This window comes from Pan troglodytes, chromosome 13, assembly GCF_028858775.2.
Source record: "Pan troglodytes isolate AG18354 chromosome 13, NHGRI_mPanTro3-v2.0_pri, whole genome shotgun sequence".
NCBI classification, from domain to species: domain Eukaryota; kingdom Metazoa; phylum Chordata; class Mammalia; order Primates; family Hominidae; genus Pan; species Pan troglodytes.
Genome location: NC_072411.2, coordinates 102,556,269 through 102,578,204, shown reverse-complemented (window position 1 = coordinate 102,578,204; position 21,936 = coordinate 102,556,269). Strand labels below are relative to the sequence as shown.

The following is a 21,936-nucleotide window of genomic DNA, read 5'->3' as shown; positions in this document are numbered from 1 at the left end:
TATACAAATAATCAGGCTAAGTGTAAGACTAAAGCTTATTTTTGCAAACAAATCAGTTCTATTATGATTTGTCTTTAGTAAAAATGTGATACTGGAGAGAGAAGAAAACTATGTTTCAAGCACTATGATACACCTGTTATTGGATTCTAGTCTCATCAGTTGTTTTTGAGTTTTTTTCTGCAATTTAGACTGACTCTGCTTATTCCTGTGAACCCATCAGTGGTCTCTGGCTGTTGCTCAAAAGAAACAAGAGGGATAGGTAATGTAGAAATCTCAATCAGTATTCTAATTCTGGGCACATATTGGAATCAGTTAGTGACTCCCTATTAGCTTGGTTTCAACAATTGCCCAGTTCATGGAAAGCCTTCTTATTTAGTTTACTTGGGATAATTTTACTTATTTTGTTTTACTGTTGTAGAATATATTGCTATTGTACTCCTTGTGTAGGAATGCAGTATGGGCTTCATGTTTTCTGAAATGGTGCACTTATTAATCTTCCAGGTATCACCTTTTGTCAGAACTCAAGAGTTATGAATGGTCCTCACCATACTGTTGCCTTCTGACTGAGCTCCTCTCTACCCAAATACAAGAGACCCTAACAGTTAGGCAGGAATATCATCACCCCTATTCAGCCTGAAGAAGTTACAGAAGATGAATTTTCGTCCCTCTACAACCCTTAGGATTAAGGGTTCCCTTGTAAAAGGGGGCGGGGGGGTGCAGATGTGTCAGAGGTGTTTGAGCCAGAGCAACTCCGTCTTGAACAGGGGATGGGTAAAATAAGGCTGAGACCTTCTGGGCTGCACTCCCAGGATGTTAAGGCATTCTTAGTCAATGGATGAGACAGGGAGTCAGCAAAAGGTACAGGTCACAAAGACCTTGCTGATAAAACAGCCTGCAGTAAAGAAGCTGGCCAAAACCCACCAAAACCAAGATGGTGACAAAAGTGACCTCCGGTCTACCTCACTGCTCATTATATGCTAATTATAATTTATTAGCATGCTAAAAGACACTCCCACCAGCACCATGACAATTTACAAATGCCATGGTAATGTCAGGAAGTTACCTTATATGGTCTAAAAGGGGAGAAAACCTCAGTTCCAGGAATTGCCCACCTCCTTCCTAGAAAACTCATGAATAATCCACCCCTTGTTTCGCATATGATCAAGGAATAACTACAAGTAACCTTGGTTGAACAGCCCATACCACTGCTCTGCTTATGGAGTAGCCGTTCTTTATTCCTTAACTTTACTAGTAAACTTGCTTTCACTTAAAAAACAAACAAACAAAACCCAGTAACATTCAGAATATCATTTAAGAATATAAAATAAAGCTGAGCACTGTGACACACAACTGTAATCTCAGTTATTCAGGAGGCTGAGGTAGGAGTTTGAATCTAGCCTGGACAACATAGCAAGACCCTATCTCAAAAAATATATTTTAAAAAAGTATCTATATGAAATGAATACAAAGAAATCTGAGATATGTAATAACTCAATACAAAAAAACTACAAAACATGGAGAGAATATATATTATAGCTAAATAGAGTGATATATCATGTTTATAGATGGAAGAGTCAATTTTATAAAATGTCCGTTGTCCCCACACTGAACTATATTCCACATAATCCTGGCCAAAAATTCTAGGTTATGTATGTGTGTGTGTAAACTGACAAGCTGATTCTAAAATTCAAGTGTAAATGCAAAGAGCCAAGCTAATGTTGAAGAATAAAAATAAATAAAATGGAGATTCACACTATCAAATAGCAAGACTTACTATAAAGCTAATAATTAAGACAGTGTGGTATTGACAAAAGGACTCACATAATAGAATAGTGAGTTTAGAAACAGACCCATTCATATCCAGTCTCCTTGATTTACAATACAGATGACACTGCAGTGGGGTGGAAAAAGGATGATTGCTTCAATAAATGATACAAGGTCAGTAAGACACCTACATGAAAAAAAAAATTATGACCCTTCCCTCCCATCATACCCAAAATTCTAAGTAGACTGAATATATAAACATGAATAGGAAAATAATAAAAATTTTAGAACAGAACACCTTGTGACCTTGCAATCAATAGAAATATTCCTTTTAAAAAAATGTATTGAGGTAAAAGATACATATATGACTTATATCTTTCCCATTTTTAAGTCTACAGTTCAGTGATAATGAAAATTCTCTTTCATTCCTCTCTCCCGCTTCCCAGCCTCTGGTAACCACAAATGTATCTTCATGAGATCCACTTTTTAAGCTCCCACATATGAGTGAGAATATTTGTCTTTTGGTGCTTGGCTTATTTCACTTAACATAATGGCCTCAGTTCTGTCCATGTTGCTGCAAATAACAGGATTTTATTTTTATGACTGAATAATATGCCATTGTGTATATATCTTCCATACTTTATCCACACATCTGTTGATGGGTGCTTAGGTTGATTCCACATGTTGGCTATTGTGAATAGTGCTGCAATAAACATAGGAGTGCAGACAGTTCTTTGATACACTGATTTCCTTTTTTTTTTGGATATATACTAAGCAATGGAATTGCTAGATCATATGGAAGGTATATTTTCAGTTTTTTGAAGAACCTCCATGCTGTTCTGCATAGTGGCTATGTTAATTTACATTTCTACCAGTATATGATGATTCCCCTTTTTTCTTTTTTTTTTTTTTTTTTTGCTACTTAGTTGTTTAAGCTCCCAATATATGCTGGTTATTAATCCTTTCTCAGAGAGACAGTTTGCAAATATTTTCTCACATTATATGGGTTGTCTCTTCACTTTGTTGATTGTTTCCGTTGCTGTGCAGAAGCTTTTTAGCTTGATGTAATAATCTTAATTGTCTATTTTTGCTTTGGTTGCCTGTGCTTTTGAGGTCTTACACAAGACATTTTTGCCCAGATCACTCCTGAAGTGTTTCCCCAATGTTTTCTTCTAATAGTTTCATAGTTTTGGGTCTTAGATTCAAATCTTTTATCCATTTTGATTTGATTTTTGTGTATGGTGAGAGATAGGAGTCTAGTTTCATTCTTCTGCATATAGTTATCCAGTTTTCCCAGCACTATTTATTGACCACTATCCCTTTGTAAGTTCTTGGGACCTTTGCAGAAGATGAGTTGGTTGTAAATGGTGCATTTATATCTAGGTTCTCTGTTCCATTGGTATCTATGTCCATTTTTATGCCAGTACCATGCTGTTTTGTTTACTACAGCTTTGTCATAAATTTTGAAGTCATGTAGTGTGATGCCTCCAGCTTTGTTCATTTTGCTTGGTTACTCAGGGTCTTTTGCGGGTTCATATAAATTTTAGGATTTTTCCCCCTTATTTCTGTGAAGAATGTCATTGGTATTTTGGTATGAATTGTATTGAATCTGTAAATTGCTTTGGGTAGTATTTTCATTTTAACAGTATTAATTCTTCCAATCCATGAGCATGGAATATCTTCCCTTTTTTGGTGTCCTATTTCTTTCATCAGGGTTTTGTCATTTTCCTTCTATAGAACTTTCACCTCTTTTGGTTAGATTGATTCCTAGGTATTTCATATTTTTTGTAGCTATGATAAATGGGATTGCTTTCTTGACTTCTTTTTCAGATTGTCCACTGTTGGTGTATATAAATGCTACTAATTATGTTGATTTTGCATCCTGCAACTTTACTGAATTCCCTTATGTGTCCTAACAGCTTTTCAGTGGAGTCTTTATAAGATCAGGCAATCTGCAAACAAGGCTAATTTGACTTCTTCCTTTCCAATGTGGATGCCCTTTATTTTGTTTTCTTGCTTAGTTGCTCTGGCCAGTACTTCAAGTATTATGTTGAATAGCAGTGAAAGTGGGCATTCTTGTCTTGTTCCAGTCTTCAAAGTACAATGCTAGATGTGGGTTTGTCATAGATGGCCTTTCCTACTTTGAGGTATATTCTTTTTATACCCATTTTGATAAGTGTTTTTATCAAAAAGGGATGTTGAATTTTACCAAAAGCTGTTTGGCATCTATTGAAATAATCATACAGTTTTTGTTCTTGTTTCTTTTAATGTGGTGAATCACATTGATTGATTTGTGTCTGCTGAGCCATCCTTAAAACCCTAGCATGAATCCCACTTGATCATGGTGAATGTTCTTTTTAATGTGTTGTTGAATTTGACTTGCTAGTACTTTGTTGAGGATTTTTGCATCTATGTTCATCAGTGATATTGGTCTGTAGTTTTATTTTTTCGCTGTGTCCTTGTCTGGTTTTGGTATTAGGGTAATGCTGGCCTTGTAGAGTGAGTTTGGAAGTAATCCCTCCTTTTCAAAGAGTTTTAGTGGGATTCATAATCATTGTTTAAATTTTTGGTAGAATTCAGCAGTGAATCCATCAAGTCCTGGGCTCTTCTTTTTTTGAGACAGGGTGTTGCTCCATCACCAAAGCTGGAGTGCAGTGGTGTGAACACTGCTCACTGCAGCCTTAACTTCCCAGGCTCAAACAGTCCTCCCACCTTAGCCTCCTGAGTAGCTGGGACCACAGGATTAGCCTGACAGGATTAATCCTCACAGGATTAGCCACCATACCCAGCTAATTTTTTATTTTGTAGGGACTGGATCTTGTTATATTGCCCAGGCTGGTCTCAAACTCCTGGCCTCAAGCAATTCTCCTGCCTTGGCCTCCCAAAGGGCTGGGATTATAGGTGTGACCCACTGTGCCCAGCCTGGGCTTTTCTTCAATGGGAGAGTTTTTATTATAGCTTTAATCTCATTACTTGTTATTGGTTTGTTGAGGTTTTCTATTTCTTTATGGTTTAATCTTGGTAGGTTATATGTGTCCAAAAATGTATTCATTTCTTCCACATTTTGTGATTTGTTGGTGTATAATTATTCATAATCGTCTCTAATAATTATTTATATTTCTGAGGTCTGAGGTGTTATGTCTCATCTCTTGTTTGATTTTATTTATTATAGTCCTCTCTCTCAGTCTAGCTAAAGGTTTGTCAATGTTGTTTATCTTTTCAAAAAACCAACTTTTCATTTTATCTTCTATACTTTTTTAGTATCAATTTTATTTATTTCTGCTCTGATCTTTATTATTTCTTCTGCTAACTTGGGATTTGCTTTGTTCTTGCTTTTCTAATTCCTTGACATGTATTTTTAGGTTGTTTATTTGAAGTTTTTCTCCTTTTTTGATATACGCATTTATTGCTATAAACTTCCCTTTCAGTTTTGCTTTTGCCATACCCCATACACTTTGCTATGTTGTATTTCCCTTTTCATTTAAGAAAATTTTTAATTTCCTTCTTACTTGCTTCTTTGACCCATTGGTTGCTTAGGAGCATGTTGTTTAATTTCCATTTGTTTGTGTATTTTCCAAAGTTCCTCTCATTATTAATTTCCAGTTTTCTTCCATTGTGAAGATACCAGATATGATTTATATTTTTTTGAACTTGTACAGATTTGTTTGTGCCTAAGATATGGTCTATTCTTAAAAATCTTCCATGTGTTGATGAAAAGAATGTGTATTCTGCAGCAGCTGGGTGAAATGTCAGTTAGACCTATTGTATCTAGTGTGCAGTTTATGCTGTTTCTTTGTTGATTTTCTGTCTGGATGATCTGTCTATTACTGAGAGTGGGATGTTAAACCCCCTACTATTACTGTATTGCAGTCTCTCTCTCCTTTTACATCTAGTAATGTTGGCTTTATATGGAGCTGCAGTGTTGAGTGCATAGATATTTATAATTGTTATATCCTCTGGTTGAATTGACCCCTTAATCATATAGTGACCCTCCTTTACTGCCAGTTTTTACAGTCTTTGTAGTTTATCTTATCTGCTACGAGTACAGCTACTCTTGCTCTTGTTTTCTAGTTGCATGGAATATCTTTTTCCAGCCCTTCTCCACTTTGTCTATATGTGTCTTTGCAGGTGAAGTGGGTTTCTTGAAGGGAGCACGTAGGTAGGTCTCATTTATTTATCCATTCAGCTACTCTATGGCTTTTAACTGAAGAACTGAGACAATTTATATAAAAACCCACAAAAGAATTCTATAATTTAACTCCACCCTCCAACATTTTGTCTTTTAGTTGTATCAATTTACATATTTTTATATTATCTATTAACAGGTTGATATAGTTTTGATAAATTTATCTTTTGGGCTTCATGCTAGAGTTTGAGTGGATTGCACACCATAAATACAGTTAACAAAGGATTCTGAGTTTGTCTGTGTACTTAATTTTACCAGTGGGTTTTATACCTTAAAAAGTTTCCTTTTGCATGGTAGTGTTTTTTACTTTCAGATTGAAGAACTCCCTTCTGCATTTCTCGCAAGATGGGTCTTGGTGGTGGTGAATTTCCTCAGCTTTTGTTTATCCATGAAAGACTTTAGCTCTCCTTTAAATTTGCATGACAATTCGTTGGACACAATATTCTTGCGTGTCAGTTTTTTGTTGTTGGTGTTGTTTGAGTGCCTTGAAAATGTTGTTCTACTCCCTCCTGGCCTGCATGGTTTCTGTGGAGAAGTCTGTTGCCCCATGAATTGGAGCTCCTTTATGTTATTTGCTTCTTATCTCTCACTGCTTTTAGGATCTTCTCTTTGTCTTTGACCTTTGAGAGTTTGATTATTATATGCCTTGAAGTAGTCTTATTTGCATTGAATCTGTTTGATGTTCTCAGGCCTTCCTTTACCTGGACATGTATATCTTTCTCATGTCTTGAAAAGTTTTCTGTTATTACTTCTTTGAATAAGCTTCCTATGCCTTGCTCATGCTCAGCTCTCTCTTAAACACTAATAATTCTTAGATTTGGTCTTTTGGGGTAATTTTCTGTATCTTGTAGGCACTCTTCATTCCTTTTCCTTCTATTTATTTTTCTCCTCTGACTGTGTATTTTCAAATAGCCAGCTCACTGATTCTTTCCTCTGCTTGGTTCATTCTGCTGTTAAGAACCTCTAAAGAGTTTTATAGCTCAGCAAATGTATTTCTCAGTTCCAAGATTTCTGTTTGACTTTTTTTTATTATTTTAATCTCTTTGTTAAATTTCTCTGATAAAGTTCTGAGCTGCTTTTCTTTGTTATCTTGGAGATCACTGAGTTTCCTTAAAACTACTATTTAGAATTCTTGGTCCAAGAACTCACAAACTGCCACTTCATCAGTCACTAAATTTCTGCTTTTTGTCCTTTTGGGAAGCTCATGGTTCCTTGTCTGCTGTAGTTTCTAGTGAGTGTAAGTCTATGTCTTTGCCTTGAAGGATTATTTATTCCAGTTTTCTTTGTCCAGCCTGTTTTGGATTTTATTGAATATATCTGCCTAGCAAATCTTTTTTTTTTTTTTTTTTTTTTTTCAGATGGAGTCTCGCTCGATAGCCCAGGCTGGAGTGCAGTGGCAGGATCTCGGCTCACTGCAAGCTCCGCCTTCTGGGTTCACGTCATTCTCCTGCCTCAGCCTCCTGAATAACTGGGACTACAGGTACCCACCACCACGCCTGGCTAATTTTTTTTTTTTTTTTTTTTTTTAGCAAATCTATACTGCTAGTTTGCTGCCTCCTTTTTGGCTCCAGGTGGTGCCTTCAACCCAGGTTCACCTTGGAGCTAGTAAATGGTTTGACCACTGCCTGTCCCAAAATGGGGGAGGTCCCAAAGGGTTTAGGACAGCAATGTGGGAAGGCTGGCTAGGAGTTCACACCCAGGGGACCTGGGGAATGCACCTCCTACAACCACTCTCATTTGGCGCTTCCTTTGGCTGAGTTACAGAGCAGAGTTTCTGGGCTGGGGATGGTAGTCCAGCCTTGCTTGTCTGTCTCTGCCTGTCCTCCGGGATATTTCTCCCTTCAGGCAGTCATAATGCTACCCATCAGTTAAGGCAAGGACAGTTCTCCTGACAGGGAACTGAAGAAGGTGGGGAAGCTGGCTGACCATTTCAATTTTGCTATTTCCAGTATAGAAACTGTGAGTTGAGGGGAGATTTTCCACATAGTTCGGTCCTGGCAGAATGGGAGGGAGGGGCATCGCACATGTGGAAGTGCAGTTCTCCTACCATCTGCTCAGAGTTTTTCCACCTCTTTTTGGCCCCAGGAAGTATCTCAACTAGCTTGAGCTCTGGGCTGTTGATGGTGGTAGATCTTGGCACTGTATATTTTGTTTTGTTTTGTTTTGTTTTGTTGGGGCAAGAGAAGCCAGCTTATCTTACACTGCCGTTTTAGAACCAGAACCAATAAAGATTTTCTCAAAAGGACACAAAAATTAGTAACCGAAAAGGCGGGTGAGGGAGAAGATACACACCTCCCCACCACAAACAAAGTTGGATTTCATAAAGAGCTACTGGTCATCTAAAGACACCATTCAGAGAGCAAAGGGGCAAGCCACAGAGTAGAAGATACACGAAGAATATGCCAGGCATGGTGGCTCACACCTGTAATCCTAGCACTTTGCGAGGTTGAGGTGGGCAGATCACTTGAGCTCAGGAGTTCAAGACTAGCCTGGGCAACATGGCAAAACCCTGTCTCTACAAAAAGTATAAAAATTAGCCGGGCATGATGGCATGCACCCGTAGTCCCAGCTACTTGGGGGACTGAGGAGAGAGGATTGCTTGAGCTCAAGAGGTCAAGGCTGTAGTGAGCTGAGATTGCACCACTACACTCCAGGCTGGGTGACAAAGTGAGACCTTGCCTCACATACAAAAATATGTATACAAAGAACACCTTAAAAAATATGACAGATAACCCAATAGAAAGTAAACATATGAAAAGATACTTAACTTCTTAATTATCAGGAAAATTAAAAATAAAACCACAAAATGATACCACTACACATCCCTCAAAATGGCTAAAATGAAAAAGACAGACAATAACAAGAATTGTTGAGGATATAGAACAACAGGAATCCTCATATATTGTTAGTAATAATGTAAATTGGTATAACTCCTTTAGAAAACTACTTAGCAGTTTCTCCTGAAGCCAAAGATAGATAGATAGATAGATAGATAGATAGATCGATCGATCTCCCAAGTAATTCTACTCCACACTATATACCTAACAGAATGTGTGCATACCTTCATCAAAAGGCATATATGTGGCAGCCCTATTTGCAATAGACCAAAACTAGAAAACCAAGTCAGGTGTGGTGGCTCATGCTTGTAATCCCAGCACTTTCAGAGGCCGAGGTGGGAGGATTACTGGAGGTCAGGAGTTGGAGACCAGCCTGGCCAACATGGTAAAATCCTGTCCCTATTAAAAATACAAAAATTAGCCAAGAAGAGTGGTGGGTGCCCATAATCCCAACTACTTGGGAGGCTGAGGCAGGAGGATCACTTGAACCTGGCAGGTGGAGGTTGCAGTGAGCCAAGATCGTGCCACTGCACTCCAGCTTGGGTGACAGAGCAAGACTCTGTCTCAAAAAGCAAACAAACAAACTGGAAAACCAACAAAATGTTGACCATAAGAAGAATGGATACATTGTAGTATAATCATACAATTGAATACTATACAGCAATGAGAACAAATAATTTACAACTACATACAGCAATATGGATGAATCTAACAAACATAATGCTGGGCAAAAGAAGACAGAGACAAACATACATACTGTAAAATTTCATTATATGGAGTTCAAAACCATGTAAAATTAATTGATCTATAATTAGAAGTCGGTATAATATTTTATCCTTGGGTAGGTGTTGGGTAGTGGGTAGTGACTAGAAAGGGACACAAGGAAGTATCTGAGATGTTGGTAATATTCTGTTTCTTGTTCTGGGTATGCATTACACAACAGTGTTCACTTGGTGAAAATCCACCATGTTTGAATATGTATAATATACTTCAAACAAAAGTTCACTTAAAGACACACAATACAATTTTTTGGAGGACAAGTTGACACTTAATTTGCATATCTATATGAAACAATACACGAATAATGACAACATACTTTTGAAAAACTACTAAGGATCTAATAAACAACAAAATTTACTATTTTAAAATTACAACAATTAAAATGTACTGGTATGAAATGGTAATAACACACATAATAGGCAAGTCAATGGAACAAACTACAATGAATTGAAAGTGATACAGTAAATATGAGAATTTTTTACTATGGCACAGATAGCATTTCAATAAATAAGTGCATTTACTTGTGCACTTAAGTAAAAGCATTAAATCTATATGTTATATATAATAGAAAGAACATTTCTAAAAGAGACAACAGGATTTTGGTCAATGCTATCAATTCATTCAATCATTTTGCCTCTCTGAGCATCACTGACTGACTTGTAAGATGACAGATTTGAAATAGGGTGCTTTCTATAACTTATAATCAAATTAATAAAAAATGAGAATTGTGCACAGGAGGATAAGAGCAAAGACAAAAGTTAATTTTGTTTGTTTGTTTTTTTGAGACAGAGTCTTGCTCTGTCGCCCAGGCTGGAGCGCAGTGGCGCAATCTCGGCTCACTGCAAGCTCTGCCTCCCGAGTTCACACCATTCTCCTGCCTCAGCCTCCCAAGTAGCTAGGACTACAGGTGCCCGCCACCACACCCGGCTAATTTTTTGTATTTTTAGTAGAGACGGGGTTTCACCATGTTAGCCAGGATGGTCTCGATTTCCTGACCTCGTGATCCTCCTGCCTCAGCCTCCCAAAGTGCTGGGATTACAGGCATGAGCCACCACGCCCTGCTGGTCGACAAAAATTAATTTTAAAGTTTAGGACAGTACACAGGATAATAAAGGTAGAAACAGTCATCAGATTTATCCAGCAAAAATCAATATGAGGCCAGGAGTGAAATAGATGAAAAGAAAAAAAAGAACTATAAAGTAGCAAGACATTACAAATAAACCTGGTTGGGGGATTGACCGTAAGTTTCCTTGGAGTCCTAGAGAAACAACCTATAGCAAGACACTACAAACCAGCTCATTTCTGCGTCAGTAGATAACTACAGGTTGATGATCCTGAACACTGTACAATACACACAAACACTAATTGTGTTATATAAAATCTATATACTCTGAACTAGTGTAATTCAAGCCCATATTTACCTTGCAAATGGAAGACGCATCAACTTGCACTGTTTACTAATTCGTTTCTTCTTGCTAGCTGACAGTAGAAAGGAACTCTGATGGAACTATTTTTGAAAAAAATAAAGAAAACAAAGTTTCTAACCTTATTAAATCATGTTAGTTATCACAGTACCAAATTATACAATGACATTAATAGTAAAAGAACAATTTTTGCATTTACCTTTAATAGTTTAATGAGAATAATGTGATAATAAGGTTAAAACACAGTGCATCCTTAATCATGCCAACGAAAGATAATCACTGCCAACATTTTGGTATATAACCTCAACATTCTTCTATGTGTAGGAATAAATACATGACTATACCTACACAAATACAATATCTTTACATACATGCAATATGTTCATGTCTACATATGTATTATGCAATATTTTATTGAATTTTATAATACATCTTTTAAATGACTTTTTAAAATTCAAAATCTGGGTGACTTTAATATATCTTTTATATATTTACTTATCCATATTTCTAAATTTTCAGATACAAACATGTTTTAATTATTAATAAACACCAGAAAATTAGGCAACACACAACCATGTTTTTTATTACAGAGCTAAGCTGTAATAGAAACAAGAGAATGGTGCCAAATTATCAAGCTGATTTTAAAATTCATATGAAAATGCAAAAGACCTAGAATAGCTAAAAAAACAAAAAAAATTTTGAAAAAGAAAAAAGTTAGGAGGGTTACAGTAATTGAGACAGTACAGTATTAGCATAATGATAAGACAAATAGATCAATGACATAGAACAGAGAATCCAGAAATGGATTCACATATATTTGGTCAATTAATTTTTGACAAAAGCACAAAGGTCAAAATGGGGAACCTAAACTTCCACACTCACCAGGCTATAATAAGACAACCCTCTTCCAAATCAGCAGTACCATCAGAAAAGGCTTGGGACAGCCCAGTGTTAAAGAGCACATCCCCACCCAACAATGTCAGTGGAGGACATATTTGGATCTCCATCCTGTTTCATATTCTTTTTATGAGATGGTCAGTTGGGTGTAGCCATTAAAAGAAGGTAGAGACTCAGGAAAAAAATAAAGTTTATTATACTTGCAGGTCCTAGAGACAAGAGGTACAGCAGGCCATGCAGAGCCACACAGAAAAGACACTAGGATGGTCAGAAGGCAGAAGATGGGAACGAGGGGAAGGTTTAGGCCAGAGCCTATTATTGGAGTTTCCATAGGAAAGGCAAGACAGGGCAGGGTGAATAGTCTAGAATTGGCTAGTTTGAATAATTTTGGCAGGCTCTAAGACACAGGAGAGGTAGGTCTCTTGTTGCCTAGTACCTGACCCTGGGACGATCAAAGCAGAGGACCATTGCCTCCTGAGATATAAAGGCCAGACAGGGGAGATATGGCTCTGGATTAGTTAGCTTGCATATCAAAAGTGCTATGGTTTTGAATCTCTCCTCCAAAACTCATGTTGAAACTGAATTACCATTGTGATGGTATTAAGAGGCAGGACCTTTAAGAGGTAATTAGGTCATGAGGGCTCTGCCCTCATGAATGGATTAATGCTGTTATTGCAGGAGTGGGTTACAGGAGTCTGGTCTCCTTTTCTGTCTTGCATGCTTTCTTGCCCTTCCACCTTCTATCATGGGATGACATGCCAGATGTCAGCATCATGCTCTTGGACTTCCCAGCCTCCAGAACTGTGAACCAAATGAATCTCTGTTCTTTATAAATTACCCAGTCTTTTTAGAGAATGAAATCTCAAATGAAAAAAGAAAAGAAAACAATAAATTACCCTGTATGTGGTATTCTGTTATAGCAGCAGAAAACAGACTAAAACAAAAGACATGCTCCTGGCTGGTCCCTTGCTATCTCTAAAAATTGGCTAGCCCTGAGAAGGGCAGTGTCTCCAGCCAATAATGTTTTAAAAGATGTAAAAACATCATAATACACAGAAAATAAAATGTCTATATGCTATACATCCCCATTCAGTGATAGGAAGGAGTTCCCCTCCCTCTCCTCTATGGTGGGGATAGAAGTGGTTTAATAAAGAACTAGGATTTTCATCACTCTTCAGTAGTAACAACCTCCCCCCTTCATTATCCTCCTCATCCTCATGTCAGCAGAGGCCATGAAAGTAATGAGGTGCGCCCTTCCCTGTTCCAGCCATAGTGGTGTCAGCCTGAACTCTCAGACCCACTCATCAGTTATGCCCACCACAGTGTTGTCAACAGAGGCTGAATGGGAAGTCTAAACTTCAGTCCCCACTTGGCAGTAGGCAGCACCTCCCCTTACCACCAGTGTAGTGTCAAAGGAGGTCTGCTTAAACACAAGATGGAAATAAGATCCAATGTCTTATAATGCATCTAAAATGTCCAAGATACAATCAAAAATCAATCACTTGTCATACCAAAAATCAGGTAACTCTAAATTTGAATGAGAAAGGACAATAGATATCAACACTGAGATGACACAAATGTTGGAATTATCTGACAAAGATTTTAAAACAAGTATCATAAAAATGCTTCAACAAGCAATTACTAACATGCTTAAAACAAATGAAAAAATGGAACATCTCAGCAAACAAATAGATACAAAGAGCCGAATGGAGCTCAGAACTGAAAAATGTAATAACCAAATAAAATAAAATAAATTAAATGGGCTCAACAGCAAAACCGAGAAAAAAAGGGGGGAAAGAAATCGCTGAACTTGGAGATAGAACAATAGAAATTACTCAAACTGAACAAGAAAGAAAAGAGACTGGAAAAAATAACAGAGGGTTAGGAATTTGTGGAATAGCAAAAAAGATAAAACATTCCTGTCATCAGAGTCCTAGAGGAAAGGAGAAAGAGAAAGAGGGCAGGACTGGAAAAGTACTTGGGGACATTATGGCTGAACATTTTCCCAAATTTGATAGAGACATCAACCTACAAATTCAAGAAGCTGAGTGAACCTCAAAAAGATAAACTCAAGGAAATTCATGGCAAAACACATCAAAGTCAAAATTCTCAAAACTAAAGACAATTTAAAAAATTGAAAGTATTGAGAGAAAAATGGCATCTTACCTACAGTTAACAATAAAAAAAAAAGCATTGACTCAAAGTTAGAAAAGTAACAATGAACCACAAAAAGGCAAAAGAACTTATTAAAAATAAAAGCAAAAAATGTTTGAAACATCAAACATTAAATTAAATTAGAAAGATGATTCTTTTAAAAGAATAAAATAAAATAGAAAAATCACAACAACCTAAGATAGTGGGGAGAAAAAAGACAAATAAAAGCCCAAATACATAAAATTAATCAACTGGGGAAATGCAACACAGACAAAATTAAAAGAATAATGACAGACTACTCTGGTCAACTCTGTGAACATCAATTTAAAAACTTAGATGAAACAGATAACTTTCTAAGGAAAAATAATTTAATAAAACTAAACACAAAAGAAAGAAAGACATTTTCCTAAGGGGACCAATATCCATAGGATAAATAAAGTCAACAAAAAGCTACTATCACTCTCATCAGAAAAGTCCCAGGTCCAGATGGTTTCACAGAATAATTCTACAAAACCTTTAAAGAAAAACAATTATAATACTGTATCACTTTTCAAGAACATAGAAAAAGTAAAACATCCAAATTCTTTTTATGGGCTTAGTATATATAACATTTTTATCAATGCCTAAAGACTGTATGGTCTTATGTTTTTTTCCATGCATAGAAAAAAAAACCTGAGTCCTCACTTATAACTAACAATAGAAAAATCTTAAGCAAAACTGGCAAAAAAGAATTCAGCAGCATATTAAAAGAAAAATCACTTCTGAAGTTTATTACAGAAATGTAAAATTAGGAAAGTTACTAAAATAAATAATCATACTAAGCCACCTAAAAAGACCACATCATCATCATACTAAAAAGATACTTACATTATTTAGCATTATTTGTATTTAAAAAGCTCAAAGAGGGACTGCAGGAAATATACGTACCTTACTTATTTACATATAAAACAAGCATCAGTCTTACTGGGGAAACACTACCTAATATTTTATATGTATTTATTGCATCCTACTATGTTCTAGATGTTGTTCTGGTAAAGACATCCCTGCACTCAAAAAGCTTACATTCTGATGGGATGAACAATAAACAAAATTGTCATACAGTGTTAAGTGTTAAGGAGAAAGATTAAAGAAGAAAAGCAGGATATGAAATGTAAGTGCAGGGGTGGGGAGTGTTTAAATTTATGCAGAGTTGCTAGGGAAGGCTTCACTGTAGTCACTTTTGAGTCAACATTTGAAGGACGGGAACTTGTCACATGCAGACAGAACATGTACAAAGGCACTATGGTAGCAGCTCACCTCTGAGGGAGTGGGAAGAGAACTGCACTGAAAAGGTTAACGAACGGAAGAAAGAGGAGAGTAGCAAATGAGGTGGAAGAAATAACAAGAGTTTCAGTTTTCAGATCACATCAAGCAATAGATAAGACTCCACTGTAGAGTTTGAAGCAGAGACTAACATTTTAACAGGATCACTCTGGCTGTTATAATAAGAAGAGAATACATAGAGGAACAAGAGAAAAAGTAAGAAGGCCAAGTTGGGATGCTAATATTAATACAATATGTAAGTAAGAGATAACAGTGCCTTGGACATGCGTGGTGAAAGAGGATTGTGAGAACTGGTAGAATTGTAGACTGATTTTGAAGGCAGAACTAAAATGATTTGCCCAAGGATCAGATATGGGGTGTGAGAAAAAGACAGGAAAAGAGAGTTGTGATTACCTTAGATGAAAATCTCAAAAAGAACTGGTTTGGTGGCAAATGTGAAATTTGAGATGGCTTTTAGACATCCAAACAGATGCCAAGTAGGTAATTAGATATAAATTGTCTGGAGGTCAGAGCAGATGGCCAGGCTGGAGTTACAAATTTGAAAGTCAACAGTGTATAGCAGTAATTAAAACCATAAGATAGAATAAAATTATTTAGGAGGAGTGAATGTAGATAGAAAAGAGAAGTCCAAGAACTGAGTCATAAGGCATTCCCAAAACTTAGGAAAATAAAGAGAAACCAGCAAACAGACTGAAAAGGAATAGCCAGAAAGGTAGGAAGAGACTTAGGAGTGTGTGGTATTCTAAAAGTCATGTGAAGTCAATAGAAGAACCAAGAATTATCCGTGGGTTTTCGCAACATGGACATCAATGGTGACTTTCAGGATTTAGTGGACTGGTGGTGAAAACCCAACTGGCTTGGGATCAAGAGAAACTAGAGATAGTGAATAAATCTCTCAAAAAGCTTTGCTGTAAAGGCAAGAAGAGAGCTGAGATAGTAGCTGGGAAGTAGGTGAAATAAGAGGTTTATTTATTTTTTTTTAAGATGAGAGATGATAACATTTTTGCATCCTGATGGGAATAATCCAGAAGGGAGGGAAAAAATTAATGATGCAAGAGGGAAAGGCACTCTACACTAACACAAGCCAACAGCAAAGGATAACCCAAGTGTCCAACAACAGGAGCCTAGTGAGGTAGATTACAAGTCCACTCTGGATCTATCCAAAGCAGCACCAAAAGAGAATGAGGAATCACTCCACATAATCATATGGAGAGATCCCCAAGATATGTCACATAAAAAGGTATAGAACATCTGGTATAGCATGCTATCTTTTGTGTAAAGAAGAAAAGTAAGAAAATATTTATTTTGTTTGTTTGTTTTTATATAAAGAAATAGATGAAAGCAAGCACTTGCATGAGGTACAAGGAGAAGACAGAACGGAGAAGAAAGTAGCTGAAGGCGGACAAAAGCATGTGTGAAACTTTATTCTATACTTTTCTTATCTCGTTCTGATGTTAGAACAGTACGTCTATATGACCCATCACCTGCCCCACTTAGTAACAACTAGAAAGAAAAAGAATTTTAAAGCTTGGTATGCAAAAGTTAGTCTGTTAAATAGTAAGTTCAAGAAGGTAGCTACCAAGAATGTATACTGTGCCTTCACCTCCAGCTTCTCCATCTACCTGCTGTCCAGTTTTTACTTTTCCTTAATCTAGATGTTGACCTCAGCCCTCTGAATTCTCCAAAAAGAACCACATGAAAAGCATTTGGGAAATTTAGAATTTGTTTTAGGAAACAGTATAAAGTAGGACCAGCCTCTATTTTTTTCCCCAATTTTTCAATTGTGTCCATCTTTAAAACAAACAAACAAAAAACAAAAACCCCAAAGTCTTTCCTCACTTAAAATGCTTCCTTTCTACTAATGTCTTCATGTTTCTGAGTCCATTTAGGAGCCAGTATGTTCCACTAACCTGTCTAATCCTGTTACTTTTAATAAAAACCTAATTTTCATATGACATTTTCAATAACCAATTATACAAAATGATAATATGCTGTTAGCCAGTTAAAACTGATATTATCATCAGTCCTTTGCACAAAACTTGAAATGTGAATCTCTAACCTTGATGTTATTTAAGTAATCTCAGTGATCCTCAGTAATCTAAAGAACAACACTATTTACATATAAATTCTACTTACCTCAGAAAGACTGCTCATTTCAATTGCAGTTATCAAGTTATTGTTCATGAGAGCTTCTATGTCTATAAGCTTCTTATTCTGCACATGTAAAATAAAGACCCCTTTTAATCAGTTAAGACTTGTAATTTATTATAATATCAGGCATTTATGAATGCCATCCATGTGAGAAAACTTAAAAAATAGTTGATATCATATTGAGCTAAAAATTGAGATCACATTCAGCTAAAATGGTATATTATATAGTACCAAATAGTATTATATAGTCCAAATAGTCATACATATCATACATACATACATGTATACACACACACATGTTGAATACTTTAGAACAATTTTAAGTTTTCCTATAAACATTTTTCTATCTTCTCATAGTAATATATCACATGGCAAGAGAACAGTTTGTCAGCCACCGGAATTAAACCCACAAGTAGAGTAGGTCCTTTTTCCATTATAAAAAGTTCTACTCATTTTAGATTTAGATCTATAGTTGCAGCCTAGCTAATCATTGGCTCTCACTGTCCTGTCTGTGAACAGAGTTGAAATTTGGAAGGAAAAGAAACAACTATAATTCTCATTCTGTTTAGCTTGTAGCCAGGTAAATGCTGAGATTAAAAAAGAATAACAACATTCTGGGAATTCATTTCCTTTCAAGAACACTGGAAGAACTATGACCATCTTTTAAAAATGTATTAATATACCAAGCTTTGTTTATGATTAGCAATCGAATGTTGGTCAAAGTATTATACTGGTTTACACAGCACACAAGCACACATTTAGAATGTAGATTTAAAACACATATTTTATTACCCATTAACAGTTTGTACTTTGACATAGACTTACATGGTATACTGACTTTCAATAATTTTTCACTATTGGAGATTTGAAAAATATTTTTAGAGCTTCTATAATAATGCAGCTAAAAGATTTAAGTTATAATTAGAATTCAAAAACAATATAGCTTACATACCAAGTTATTTAGCTTTAGGCGAAGAAATGTGTTCTCAAAATTCAGTTTCTCTACTTCTTTTTGCAATAGCATCTTTTCAGTTGTAATTCTTCGAGAATTCTCTTTTTCTCTACTAAGAGCCTGAGCTAATGCCCTGTTGTTGTGCTTTAAAGATATTTTGAAAATAGAAGAATTATCTGTAAAAAGATTTTTAAAATGAGTTAATATTGAGCTTATACCTTAAGAAATTTTTATATTCCTTAGTAAAACATAGACAAAATGCATTTCACAAGTTTTAACTGAAGATTAGAAAAGGGAATAACAATACAGATGTAGTTTTGAGAAAAATAAACCCAGAGTTTAGAGGTGAGGAAATGAAAGCTAGACAGAAGATGAAGAATTCAAGAGTTGTGAGGAATGCGGAATATGTATAAAAAAGGAGTAAGAGGACTGCAGCACAGACATAGCATTCTACATAATTAGATCAGTCACAAAAACTAAATCTTGATACTTGCTGCTCTACCTAATTTCCTACCTTTGACTAGCAGACAGAATGGAGAAACTGATTCTGCAGCTCGAACTGGAAATGTCCCATAGGAATGAGGGTAGCCAATCTGGGAAAATTCTAAAGCCAGCTTCTACAGCTCCAGAACTGAACAAATTACTTAATACTCCCAACGCCCATTTTTAAACTTTGAGTGATAGAGCCATACTTTCTCTAATGTTAGACAGATAATCTAAACCCCACGGGACCTTTTACTGCCATCTAAAAGATTCTACCTCTTATTTCTAGGCATCTACTGCAATCTAAACTTGACTCCTCTTTAAAAGCACTATGTAAATATGATTTAAATCACGCCTGAAATTGCTTTTCTGTTGGAAGCAAAGAAATTTCATTGTGAATTCCTTGGTAAAGCTTACCATAAATATAGTGTGTTCCCTTAGTACATTTAAAATATCATTATATTTTCATAATTTTAACTTACATGTCACTATTCAATAACATATGCCACTGAATAAAAGTCTAGTGTATGTGAAATAAGTTTTATAAAATTTAATAACATTTTATAAGTACTCAGGGAAAACTTGGGATTCTGCAAAACAGAGTCCAAAACAGTACTTTACCTTTGGCACAGAGAGAGTAGTTTTGGATAGCCATCCTTGGCATAGCAAATGGAAACTGACTACAACAAGCTTAGGATTTCCAGAAGATAAAGAGTAATAACATTTTCCTGTTGTACTCCTCAAAGTCAGCATATTCCTTCATAACAGGGGGTGTGGAATAGTCTTGCCAAAGGGAGTAAGCAAGAGCCAGTGTAAGGAGTGGCCCTAGAGACCTAGGTGGGAGCTGCATCATGATTTACAGGCACCCAGGAGGCTGGGTTGTTTTAGAAGGCACACGTGATTGTCCTTCGCAGGAGCTATATCAGCAGATAATGTGACTAAAAGGATACCTCCCCAACTCCTGCTAAGATGGGTATGAACACTGAGATAATTTTCAGAAGTAATGAAAATTTATCTTGGGGAGTTTTCCCACCTCCTTTTTTTTTTTGCCCTTCTGATGCCTTAACTCCAGAATTCATGAAATTCCATTTCCAAAGTGCTCAGTGTCTTCATAAGATTGCCTATATAAAGTCACATGTATATATATATATACACACACACACATATATACATTATATATATACACACGTATATATAAGCACCCAGTGTGAGCCCACCTCCTCGAGGCTACCCATCATCCAGTTGCCACAACATGCCAGAACAACCTGCTACTCTTACTACATCTGTTCCAGAAAAGTCATGTTGGTAGTTTTTTTCTGCGTTGTAGAAAGTAGCTGTCTTGGGTCACTGCAGCCTCACTGCTGAAAATTCAACTGTGTCACACTTAGGGTAAATCATCAAAACCACCCAACTAACAGGAGTTGAAGGAGATAGGAAGAATCAAATTTAAAAAGTTATCAGTTAACAAAATGGTCATTTTAGTAATTTTCTGTACTTGATAAAATAAGGTAGCAAATATATAACAATTCTGGGGAAAAGTTAAAACGTGAGTATATTTTAAAACTGATGGCACTTACTTAGTATTTTTGTTTTTATTTTTGAAGCAAGAGAAACATTCAACTTAGTAGTCTTTGAAATTCTTTTGTCTTTCAAATGTCTCTTAATTCCTGAGGTAAAAAGTGAGCCAGTTTCCATCACTGGGCACTCCATCACTGAAATGAAAGAAAAAAAAATCATAGTATTGATTAATAAAAGAAAAAGGATAACTGATAAATACATTTTAAAAAGTAACAATCATGACTTAATATACTTTGTGCATTAAGTATTTGCTAAACTTTGTATAAAATCTGAAAGTATGAATGTAATCAAAAGTGGCTTAAGGTATAATCCAAAAAGGTAAATGATTATTTTTTTCATTTAAGCCTACATTAATCATCTATGTACCAGGTGCAGGGGACAGATGACAGGATATGGTCTCTGCCCTCATGGAATGCATGGTACAATGTGGGTACAGACAGTGTTTTCATACAATGTAAGAAGTATAACCTTAGAGATATACATAGAGTTTAAAGGAAGTACAGAAGAGATATACCCAATCCAAGGTGGGGAAGGGGGTTGGAGAAATAGGAAATCTTAAATTTGTCTATTAGATTTATGGCCTATTATAGAAACAGGAAGATAAAGAAATCATTACATTATAGTATTACAAGAGTAATGGCTACAATACACAATGCAGAGGAGAAGTGATTAACTGTGCCTGGGCAGAGGAAAAGGATCAGAAATAGCTTCACTGAGAAGCAGCAGTTGATGTTGAGCCATGTAAGACCAACCTCCCCATGCCTCCATTTCCTTCCCAAGCCTCCTTGCCTCCATCTGAAGAGATCTAAAAAACAAACAAACAAACAAACAAACAAAAAACTCTGTCACCTGCACCTGCCTAACCCTCAATACTCAGCCTCCCCACCACTACCTGCCTTGAGTCCACAGGACTCAGCTCACTATGTCAATCCAGGACTCAGCTCACTTTATCAATCATGGCAAGAATCCCTCAACTCCTGGGTCCCGTTCATTCCCCTCACTCGAATCCCCTAAGTGCTACACATTCCTCATCTGGTCCTGTGGTAAGCTGGAAAATGGTCCTCCAAAGTTATTAGATCCCTTTAATTCTAAACCTCATGTGGAAAAAGGGCCTTTGAAGATTTGAATAAGTGAGGATCTTGTAATGGGGAGATTATCCTGGATTATCCAGGCAGGCCTAAATACTATCACAAGAGTCCTTACAAGAGACAGCAGAGACAGGAGTGATGCAGCCACATGCCAAGGACTGCCAGCAGCCATCAGGAACTGACAAAGCAAGGAACAGATTCTCCTGAAGAGCCTCCAGAGAGAGTGCAGCTGGGAATACACCTTGAGGTGGGAAAACCAGTGATAACTGAATTTAGACTTATGGCCTCCAGAACTGTGGGGAAATACATTTCAGTTGTT

The 21,936-nt window shown here is 36.4% G+C and overlaps 1 protein-coding gene across 3 annotated transcripts in view; it reads right to left on the bottom strand.

Annotated features, from left to right (window-relative positions):
• Window positions 1-21,936, bottom strand: part of SGO2 (shugoshin 2) — a 57,744-nt gene that overhangs the window by 30,248 nt on the left and 5,560 nt on the right. For 2 of the 3 annotated variants that reach the window (XM_009443953.5, XM_016949483.4), the window contains exons 2-5: window positions 20,529-20,663; window positions 18,469-18,644; window positions 17,502-17,579; window positions 10,989-11,074 (exon numbers count right to left, since the gene is read on the bottom strand). In XM_009443953.5, the coding sequence (XP_009442228.2) occupies window positions 10,989-11,074; window positions 17,502-17,579; window positions 18,469-18,644; window positions 20,529-20,661 (473 nt within the window). In that variant the 5' untranslated portion in view covers window positions 20,662-20,663. Of the gene's footprint in view, window positions 1-10,988; window positions 11,075-17,501; window positions 17,580-18,468; window positions 18,645-20,528; window positions 20,664-21,732; window positions 21,859-21,936 lie in introns of all 3 variants that reach the window. The other variant, XM_016949484.4, reaches the window with a different exon arrangement.